General features: G+C 41.3%; 1 protein-coding gene across 1 annotated transcript; it reads right to left on the bottom strand.

Annotated features, from left to right (window-relative positions):
• Window positions 1–3,698: 3,698 nt before the first annotated feature.
• Window positions 3,699–10,792, bottom strand: LOC139932337 (protein C-ets-1-like). The gene is made up of 7 exons (XM_071926075.2): window positions 10,774–10,792; window positions 10,094–10,213; window positions 9,766–9,969; window positions 6,503–6,631; window positions 5,082–5,306; window positions 4,871–4,989; window positions 3,699–3,914 (listed from the first exon to the last, which is right to left on the bottom strand). Exons 1-7 carry the CDS (start codon window positions 10,790–10,792, stop codon window positions 3,699–3,701), a joined length of 1,032 nt encoding a protein of 343 aa, XP_071782176.1.
• Window positions 10,793–11,359: the final 567 nt, after the last annotated feature.

Here is an 11,359-nt window from a genome sequence, read left to right as displayed (position 1 = left end):
TGCTGACTACCCCCCCCCCAGAAAGTTTTTTTGCTTTAAGCCCTGGGCGGAGAGCTTGAGTATTAGAAGTTGAAGTGAAGTGGTTTAATATTGATATGTATGAAGTAGCTAACAAAAGAAATTCAATTGAGGGAAAAAAAAGATCCAAGTACTCCCCCAGAATGTTATGCTTGTGTGACGTGGTGGTAAGGAAAGGAGAAGCAGACCACGCCACCTTGGGAATTTCACCCAAGGAAATGTCACAGGTATGAGACTAAATACCCAAAGTAGTATGCATAGGTTCATCCACTAAAGGAAGACAGAGATGTGTTTCCAAATAAAAAAAAGTTATTTATTTTATTAAGATTTAAAAAGGGAGACTGGAAGGAGCTGGGGAAGAAAGGGGTTATGAAATGAATGAAATAAGACTGCCATAAACTATTATGTCAGCAGTAGAAAAATAGATAGTTTATTCAATGACACAATACAATATCTTCTTTTAATCAAACTACTTCCAGTCTCTGGATAAAACTAGGACAATTATTAAAACTACAGTAAGATAGTAGAGCACTAGAGTGGGTGAGGGCCGCTGAAGCAGGGGTAGAGTAGGAGGGCGAAAGCCCAGGGGGTGCAATACTCAATTGTGTAACCACAGCAAAACCAAGTTAAACCACAGCAAAATCAAGCTACAAGGTGCCCAGTGCCTGTACTCAGCATGCAGTGAAGGGACCGGACTAACCCCCACCAGGGTGGCACTCAGCTCCACTGTAGAATCCCACTAAAATCTCCTAAAACACATGCCCCAGGGGGAAATATACCAGTTGGTTCACAGTCAATTACAATTCGTACATTGGTAAGCAGCACTGTGAACACACTCTAAACTAAGAACAATAGAACTCAGGCAAAACAGCAGCGGTGACAGGGACCAAGTTTAACTTTCATGGGCCGATTACAACCAGAGTCGTACCTCGCTGAATGACCGTCTGCTACTACTCAAAGTAGACATGGGGAATGGCCACCATCAGGAAAGCTGAGAGTCTCAAGGTGAGAAATGAAACACAAAGACCACAGCAGGGGGAAACATTGGCTCCGCAGGCAGAGAAGGAGTGCCCGCAGCTACCAAACTAGCTTTTATTTATACTACCTGCACTGATTGAAAGATTGCTATGGGAGGAGTTGTTGCTACCATATATGGGATCCTACTACCATATATGGATCCCACTAGGGATGCAGTGGAATCCAGTCAGGAACAGTGCTCCCTGCTACACTTGTCAGGGTGGAAAAGCCTCTGAAACAACATTTAGACCATGGTGACTCTAGAACTCTCCACCCCATGTGCTCTCTCTCTCGACGGACAGCCACCCAATAGCCGCCTCGACGGGCGACTTCTGATTCACGAAAGACAGCTTTGATCTTTTTAGTCTGGCTGGTGGGAGAGAGCAGACAAGGTGACTGAATACACTGAGTGTGACTGGACCCTCCGACCAAAATATCCCCTCAAGTACGACTCAGAGTCCTCGGTTACATTATACGCACTGCGCACTTATACATACATGACACCAACAGATACGTCTTGTTCTGTCTCTGGGACAATTTGTACCCTTTACAGTGTTTCCAAAAATGGTATTCTATCTATGATTATCATTTAAAATAAACCACAATTACCCCTAAGCTGCCTAAGCACTAATGCCAAAGTCTGGTCTAGAGTCTCTCCAGCTAGACCTCCTGACCTTTCAGCCTAGTCTGTCAACTCACTACCCACTAAGACTCTTACCTTAACAGTCTATTATACTGCTTTCCCCTCCTTGGCTTATACGACCAACATCTAAGCTGTTTGTAGGAAAACTTCATATATTTTTCTTCTGCATACTCCTAACGTTAGCTTTCTAAGCAAACTATAGCTGTCCCTGCGGTTAGACTCATGGAACAACAACTTCAAGAACTACACAACTTTTTGGGAGTTTGGCCCATTGGCGCACTGGTTGCTTTTTACCTCTTAAGTGACCAGTGACAAATCTAGTGACTTTTTCCGACCATAGAGAACAATGTTAATGTGTCGACTCCCAAAGCAACAAACTGGTAGCTGATGCTGATTTGCACTACCTGCTTGTCTAATCCAGAAAGGTCTGATGTTCACAGTGCTTCCCATACACAGCATAGCCACTACCTCCACTGAGAGCAGGAGCTGTAGCAAATATATTGATATGCAAATTAGCGTATGACGCCATCTGGCAACTTTTAGCAACTTTTCAGGCAGCCAATTGCGACTAGCATTATCCTAATGGTGAGATAATGAGAACTTGTAGCAGCTCTAAGGCTGGTTGGTTAGTTAGTTTAGGGGGATTGGTAAAATAGACATAAAATTTGACAAAAAGACTTGCAGGGCTTCAAGCCTAACTTGTTTTGTTGACATTCTAGCCCTAGTATATAGCACCATTTCAAGACTTTTTAGCAGATCTTTGCAGTACCTTGGGCCTCTTTTTTTCCATGATTATCAAAGGAGCTTTTTTTATCCAAAGAGTGCCCAACCCCACAATTGTTAATTTAGCTGAAAAGCATTCCAGCCTCTTATCTGTTTTCCAAGAAATTACATCATACTTTCTCAAAATTTTATCTTGGTGTAACCTCAATTACAAATTTTTCTGACTTGTATGCTGTTTACATGTTGGTGCATCATAAGACAAGCTTTGGAGACAAAACAGCGTTGGACTGAAAGGAGCAGTTTTGAAATCCATAGGAGCAGAAATAAATCCCCCTGCTGGATTAGGGATTAGAAGGCAGCAAATCAATAAACAAGCCTTGTGTGGTATCCGAGATGTTAAATTAGACCGCTTGATTTCTCTGCAGGAGCTGACTATCCCAGTCGCCCACACACAGCACTACTTCACATATGTGGCGAATTGAAGGGCAGACGGAGTTGGGTGAGCAAGAGTGAATACATCAATTAGGTTCCATTAGTCCAACCACCAGCTGATCTCTCAGACTCTGTTTAAAAACACTTAACACTCAACTGAGCATCATCCTGCCTCCCATTCATACAGTGCTACACATTGACTTGCTAGTCCTATATTATTATCCCCAGCTAATTTAGGGATTCAAACCAGCGTCCTTCTAGTCACAAGTCAAAGTGCGCTTCGTTTTGAAGGGCAATACCGATACTAATACTAATACTTCAGCTACTACTACTGCTGCTACTATTAATAAAACATTCATTCAAACTTGTGTGGAATCCGATCAAAATGTCTCATTAGGATCAATTCAAATTAAGGGCTTCCCATAGACATCCAGTGTAGTATTGATGAATTCTACAGTAAATATGTAATCAATCAAACTGCATCATATTCATCATATCAGAGGTGGACGATTTTTAATTAAAGGTCAATACTGGACAAATATATTGGCAAACAATATATCCGTCCAATCCTAGTATTCACACATAAAGATATACAGAAATGACTTTGTTGTGAGTTTTTATTGTTTGTCAATCACAAATCAGTCAATTTAAAGTGCTACACCTCACCTGTCAAGGCTCAGAACTGATATTAGTAGACGACCTCAGCATCCTCTCACACATGTACACAGATTACACATTGTGTATTACCCACATTGGCCTCAACTGGTTTATTCTCATAAATAATGAAAGTGATGAGCGTCCTAAGCCGAAGGCCCCATATGAAACAGTTTAGTCTCTTTGCTCCTTTGCCAATGTCTGTTTGACGTTATTCGTGACTCTTGTTGCTGATATCCAACATGGCGTGCAGCTCCCCGGGCTCATATCCCAACAGGCCTTGCAGGTTGCAGACGAAGCGGTAGACATAGCGTTTGCCAGCCGTCTTGTGGATGATGTTCTTGTCATAATAGTAACGCAGGCTGCGGCTCAGCTTCTCGTAGTTCATCTTGGGTTTGTTCTTCCTCCGACCCCATAGCAGCGCTACCTGGAGACAAAACCATATAGTAATACCAGAGGGCTTTTACAACTACAGGGCTCTCCTCAGAACTTCAACATTAGCCATTAAAGGTGCTATGTGTAGGATTTTAACTTCAATTAATCATTACCACATTTATTTTGAGGTATTAGTATAATTACTGTAAACAAATGAAACTGTTGCCAAGAAGATCGGCAGTCTCTACTGGCCTCTACACTGCATTTTACATTGAGGATTGGAAGCAATGGGGTTTATGGGAAATGTAGTGTAAATTTTGAGAAACGCTCTCAATAACAATACCATTGGTGTGAGATAGAAGCTACCAATTGTCTCCACCATGGTCTCATTTGTTTACAGTAATTATACCAAGGTATCACAGTTCATTTCACAATGATATATTGATGATTAAAAATGATACACATAGCACCTTTAACTTCTGAACATTGTAAAATGACAAAAACAATCACCTAGAGTCTCATAGAGGTGACTGTATGAACTAGGGTCAGACCGATGTATGGTTTGCCGATATTGTCCTTTTATTAAAAATCAGATCTGGTCCAGTCAGTGTGGTCCACCTCTGATATGATGGATATGATGCAGTTTGATTGATTACGTACTGTTTTAATTGTAGAATTATTCTATACTACACATTGTCTATGGGAAGCCCTTAACCTGAACTGATTCTACTGAGACATTTTGATCAGATTCCACACAAGTATGCATGAATATGTTTATCATTAATATTGGAGCGTTTTAGTGTCCCATGATGGTCTAAATGCTGTTTCAGAGGCTTTTCCACCCTAACAACAATTAAATTATGGGGGAAACACTTGTAATATTTTTATAGACATTGAATATCAGCACTAAACAAAGACTATCAGCAACTTCAATCCAACAATATCAGTATTGGTTCCGGCCTTGAAAGTCCCATATGGTTCAAACCCTAGTATGGACATCTGATCTACCTCATCAGGGTCTGTCAGCTTGAACTCCCATCCATTGCCTGTCCAGCTTATACATGATTGACAGCTGCGGTCTGTCAGAAGCTCCAATAGAAACTGCCACAGCTGAATGGGGCCACTTCCTATTGAAATACAATGGGAAGAATCAGCTTGAATATCAGCTGGATAGATCTCGAACGGACATGATCCACATGTGATGGAACGTTTATCTCACCAGTATAACCAGCGAGGATGGCTGCCGGTATCACAGCTCTGCCCAGATCCGTCTTGTTCCCTACAAACTCTTTGAAGCTCCGGTGCGGCTGTGGTAAGGTGAAGGCATCCTCGGACATGGTGTCTTCCATTCCTGGCTCCATGTCCTGGAGTGGACCGGTCCAGGACAGAGAGCCCGCAATGTCAGAGTCATCACTGTGGAGAATCTCGATTTCTGAGTCCGTCTCTGGAAGTACAAGAGTGTAGAAACACAGGGGATTGGGAACAAGGCAGGTTTATAGCAATACAGGGCTTTCAGGTACCGTAACACACCCTCGGTGGCCATATTGGTGGTCCCTCTTGGGCCACAATAGCTGCGCACAGGATGGTTGTGTTTCTAAGCGTACGACTTGGCAACAGAATTGAATAGACGTGGTTAATATCTGTGCTGCTTTTGACTAGGAACTGATCATTTCATCACGGATACATCTGATTAATCTTGTATTTAGATAATGTCAGCTTGTTAGCTAGCTAACAATTGTATCTGGTTAGCCAATGTACTGGTGGCCAGTTCCAGACACACACTCTTTGATGCAGTTTACAGTTTTCTAGTGCAATTTTTTGAAGAGTCTCCTACCATAAGGCAAGTGATGTGAAATCACACATATTTGAGAGGCTGAAATTAAAATTTTAAAATATTGATGAGTGTCTGGATTTGGCCCAAAGGTGTCTGGAACTGGCCACTGGTATGGTAACTACAGTATCACTGTCCTGTTAACACATCTGATTTCACACTAACTACTAGAAGCTAGTGTTAGTAGTAACTAGTAGTTAACATTAAAATCAGTTGCTTTGCTAAATTAGCCTGCTAGCTAGTTGGCTGTTGTCACCACAACCCTGACCCAGATAGGCAGCTAGAAAATGGACGGATGGATGGATGGAAGGATGGCTAGTTAGCTAAGTTAGTTAACAAACCAAACACCAACTCAGGTTAACTGGATGCTATTCATGCTAAAACTCAGAGTGTTTTAGAGTAGAGACTAGGGCTAAAGACAAGACAGTGTGTCAAGGTATACATTTGGAAACAAATCTAGACTATTTACTTTTACTAGCATTACTGAATGGACATTATTTGCACACAGCCAGTTCTCTAGTGGACTGGTTGATAGGAGATTTGTGACACAACTGCAAAGCCTCTACTGTCTAATATAATTCAAGGATATAATGTCTTTGTGTCATATTTTACCTTTAAAAGTATAACATTTAGGGGTGTCCTGGTGGGCTAAGACATGAACTGTAAATGTGTCATCCTGGATTCGGATCCAGCCCAGGACCTCTGTGGTCTTTCTCCCAACCTTTCCTGTCTCTCTCTACTTTGAACTGTAAATAAAGTGAAAATGCCCAAAAAATTATCTTTCAAAAAAGTGTAAATTCTCCTCTTACCTCCATTTCCTCCTGGTTCTTGCAGCAGAGCGGCAGAGGCCATGTTCCTATGAGGGTCCTCTGTTTTGAGCAGGTAATAGTCTTGATGTTGCACTGTCACAGGGTCCAGAGCATGGAGGTCTATACTCTCTGGGGCGAATTCACAAAAGGATTGCACGGCTTTTGCTGACGCTAAACCTGTGCAAATAAGACAAAAAGAAACCGTGTAATTCACAAAGCACTCGCAAAGGGTGAAATGCACAGCTAACTGCGCTGCCACGCAAATAGCATCTCGGTGCTCCTGTGCTATTAGGTAATATGCATACATTTGGCGCAAAATTGGCCCCTTTCTATGCAAATGAGCCTCATTGCAAAAACAGTCCAATTCACAAAGATCGGCGCTAATTGCCACACGCAGTTAGAGTGAAATTATTAGCGTCTTCAGAGAGTTGGTGGTAACTGAAGCGCATTTATAAGGGGTGTCACGGCCAGACTTTCCAGTGATCATGGCAGCAGTGATTGTAGCCGGGCGAAGGCATCGTAATGCCAGGCGTGCTCGTGAGCGGATATTTCCAAGGAGAATATCACTTGTTGATTTAACTGAGAATTGAATTGAATTGACCTTGCAAATGTCTCTTCAACAATTCCACCTTCGTGTGACCTAAAAAATAAAATTGTCTGTAAATACAGTCTGTAAATAATATTTTGACATTATTATTATTATTATTATTACTATAGAACTTTAACACAGATTGCTTCACAAACAAAAGCAAATAAATCAGTACAACCAAACAATCAATACAACTCACTTTCTCACTCTGAAAATATTTTCACTTATCTCACTAGTCAGCACAGTGGGCCTTATTTTGGCCTAAAGATCCAGCACCATGGACAGCCCCGCTCAAACTCATTTATTACCTCCGCCAAGGAGGTTATGTTTTTGGTGCTGTTTGTTTGTGTTTGTTTGTCTGTCTGTCTGTCAGCAGGACTACGGAAAAACTACTGGCCCGATTTTCATGAAACTTGGTGGAAGGGTGTAGCATGGGCCAAGGAAGAACCCATTAAATTTTGGAGCGGATCCGTATATTGGTTGCGCTATCATAGAAGACTGGATTGGCCTTGGCGGAGGTCTGCGCTCTCCGAGTGCCCTTCTAGTTTATTTTGGGATGCAGTAAGATGTAATGACAAACAAAGGATGCAGTGACAGGATGCAATTGTGTCATGAAAAATAAATGAATAAAGCTCTCCTACATTCTCCTTTGTTCTCCGCTTCAAATCATGCCATCTTCTTTTGCAGTCTGAAGGTGTGCGTTTGGAAACACCAACAGCACTGACAGACTGGGATATTAAATCCCAAATATGGTTTCTCGCAGTCCCGGTTAAATTTCTTGCCTGAAGTTTTGAGGAATGCCTCTACACCTCGTCCGTCAGGACTTGCAGCTCGCGGTCTAAAAATTTCATTTTTCTCTTTGTCTCTGCCATTGTCCTGCCTACTGTGTTCTTGGCGCAAAGGCAACATTTATACTTTGCCACATTGATAATTGCAATCAGACACAAAACAGGGGCAAATTGCACTCAGTTGCAACAGGTTATGGGCGTGTTTGCACTGGCATATCATTAGCGCAATATCTTTTGTGAATCGGTCCTTGAGACGGAGCAAATAGCGGTTGCAAATGATACGCAATTCTTGGTGCTATTAGCAGCCGCAATCCATTCTTTGTGAATTCGCTGATGATACTGAAGATGGTAGCTATGCTTGTCTGGATGCTGCTCGACATAGGCTGAATAATTATCTGGTGGGGGAACATGGACAAGGGAATTATAAACTTGTTTAGGCAAGATTATCAGATGAAACAAGGGAAAATTGTGACGATTTTGATGTATGTGATAGTTATAAGTTAGATAAGCAACATGAAAGTAACAGTTACCTTTGTTCATTTGAGAGTGGCAGTAAGATGGCATCGTGCAGGCAGCTACTGACGAACTACAGTCATATTCACTCTCTGGAAAATTCAAATGACAAGGAGACGGTAAAAAAAAAATTTTTTAACGTCTGTTTATTGGTATTTTAGTTAACAAACAAACAGTAAGCAGTGTATACAAATGATATAAAATATTACAAAAACAGTACAGAATTTGCATACACAGACACACATAAAAAAATAAAAAATAAGACACGTACAGAACATATACAGTATACAGTATAAATATCAATCAAGGTACCAAGCTGCTGTACATGGTGATTATTGACATCTTACATTAGGTATAACCTAGTTATTGTAGCAAAGAGTTAAGAGGATGTTTATTGCCTAGCCTCTACATAATCAATGAAGGGTTGCCAAGTGTTATGGAACTTCTCAATGGAACCTCGTAAAGTGAATCTGAGTTTTTCCAGTTTAAGGTGTTGCATAACATCTTTGATCAACATAGTGTAAGTGGGAGGCTGTGCCTGTTTCCAGTTCAATAGAATTAATCTGCGTGCTAAAAGGGTTATGAACCTTGCCACAGTGGAAGTGAGTCCTCTAAGATGACTGTCCTCTCCCGGTACCCCAAATACAGCCAACACTGGGTCAGGTTCTACCATGTGTCCAGGATATTAGACAGAGTTTTAAATATAGAGTTCCAAAAATTGGATAATTTTGGGCGTAGCCAGAACATGTGCCCCAACGAGGCAGGAAATACCCCACAACGGTCACACAAAGGATCTATATTAGGATACATTTTAGAAAGCTTGACCTTTGAAAGATGGAGACGATGCAACCCCCTGAACTGTATAAGACCATGCCTGGTACATATATGGATGCTGAGTGCACACCCTCCTGTGCCTCTATCCATTGCTCCTCTGTTAAGCCAATGCCCAAGTCCTCCTCCCAAGTGGATTTCAGAAAATCTAGGGATATATCTAATTGATTAGACATATAGTTATAGATATATGATATTACCCCCCTAGACGAAGGATCAACAGAAAACAAAGATTCCATCTGGGTGCTATTAGGTGCACTAGGAAAGGTAGTTGTATTGGATCTAATATAGTTGCGAATTTGTAGAAATCGAAAGAAATGGGTTCGAGGCAAATTGAATTTATTGCGCAGTAATTCAAAAGAGGGAAACGTGCCATTAATATAAAGATCTTTCATTTTTAGAATGCCATTACGAGTCCATAATTGAAAGGAGCTATCTAAGGAGACGGTAAAAGTTTTGATAAAAGATTGAATGTCACCAACATCTCCTCAGACACTGAAGAGCCTTAGAACTCTTTCTTTGGTCCTGTTTTTCAGTCGTACCTCTTCTCATGGTCTCCAGATGCTCCCACAGGATCTCTCCAGCGGTGCAGTCGGAGGTCAGGCCCAGGAAAGCCTCTCTGTCCAGGCCACAGAGCTCGCTGCCCTGCAGGTCCCTCAGGTCCAAGCCCAGGCACTGGAGGCCGAACTCAGCCTGGCACCAGTCCAGCCAGTGGCTCACCTCCCACTGAGACCACAAGTTAGGATCTAGACCAAGACATGAGCAGATTCCCAATCGTTTTATGATGGTATAACTTCTTCGACTACCCCGATAAAAGGTTTAAATTGTCTTTTGACTATTAGAATATGCTCCAAGTGGGTCTTGCAGTACCTTGTGGGAAGTGTCGGCTGATTCTCTCCTGGGCAAAACCGGCGAAACTGGCCTTCACCGCCTGGCTGAGGACCTCCTTACTGGTGGGGGTGAGAGGAGGGAACTCAGGGGGGTCCGGCTCTTGGTCGGAGATAAAAAAAACAATAACATCAGGTAACACTTCACTTAAATGCATTGTGATGCATTACAAGCAGCTTATAAGACCATTGGAAGCACAGATGAACTTTTTTTTACAATGTAATCATGAGACAAAGCTAAAAAAAAAAAAAATCAATTCAAGTTAATATCATTTCATTAACTATATTGCCTCATAAATTTTGTGCACATTTTTTTAAAATTATATTGATTCGAATAAATATGCACTCACAATGTGATTACAATGCACTTATGCCTTTCAATTCCTTATACTTTAAGCATTTAAACTTACTTTATTTCAAGTAAATTGTTACAAAACATCATTATGATCCCAAAACATATGCAGTTATACATCATTCACAGCCCTTTTTAGGTTCTGCTCATGGTTTTAAACTACACAACTTGTACTAAACCTTCTGTCAAGTTCAATATTTAATAGAGAACACCCAAATTTTAGCAAACAAGGAATTCATCAGAAACAACTCGAGCTTGTGATGATGTTCATTTAAAAGTGAAATGCTGAGCAGATGGGATAGGTGCCTTACCGTAAGTACTCCAGTCCATCCCAGTCTGTTGGGAATGGGGTTGAAGAATCAGGTGGAGGAAACTGAGCCCACAAAGGGAAGAATGGGGCTTTAATATGATGGGTGGGAGGGGAGGAGGGGGCAGGTGGTGACGGACACATGCCAATCAAGTGGATATGGGAGGGGCAGCGGCCAGATACATGGAAAGTGTCTTATTATCAACCCCTTGGATGAAGTAGAAAATGTGATGTAACAGCTTGAGGCAATAACATAGTGTATTTGGCTCTATACAGCAAGAACTTTTTTTTTTTTCATATTGTCAGTTCATTTGCCAAACCATAATGTGTGAAAATCAAAATTCTAGGGGAGTGGGTCTTGTTATTATATTTCCTGGGTTTCAATGGAGAGTTTTAGTATCAGCTATAGTTTTTGATCCAAAATTATCAGTATCAGCCTTGAAAAACCCACTGGAAACTTCAACCATCAACCCCATTGGAAACATACAACTGCCATGTGTAGAAAACTGAGAAAATAGTAGTATTATAGAAACAAACAGGAGGCCACTGTCTGACCAGCCATATTTAAATCATTCTAAAGATTTTAATTT

The sequence above is a fragment of the Centroberyx gerrardi genome, chromosome 23 (assembly GCF_048128805.1).
Source record: "Centroberyx gerrardi isolate f3 chromosome 23, fCenGer3.hap1.cur.20231027, whole genome shotgun sequence".
Taxonomy (NCBI): domain Eukaryota; kingdom Metazoa; phylum Chordata; class Actinopteri; order Beryciformes; family Berycidae; genus Centroberyx; species Centroberyx gerrardi.
The sequence above is the reverse complement of the archived record's forward strand: the minus strand, read 5'-3'. Positions and strand labels throughout refer to the sequence as shown.

Coding starts and splice junctions, on each gene's coding strand:
- LOC139932337 (XM_071926075.2), bottom strand. Junction 5,307..6,502: donor AGAACCAGGAGGAAATGGAG/GTAAGAGGAGAA, acceptor TTGTACTTCCAG/AGACGGACTCAGAAATCGAG. Junction 4,990..5,081: donor CATCCTCGCTGGTTATACTG/GTGAGATAAACG, acceptor GTATTTCAATAG/GAAGTGGCCCCATTCAGCTG.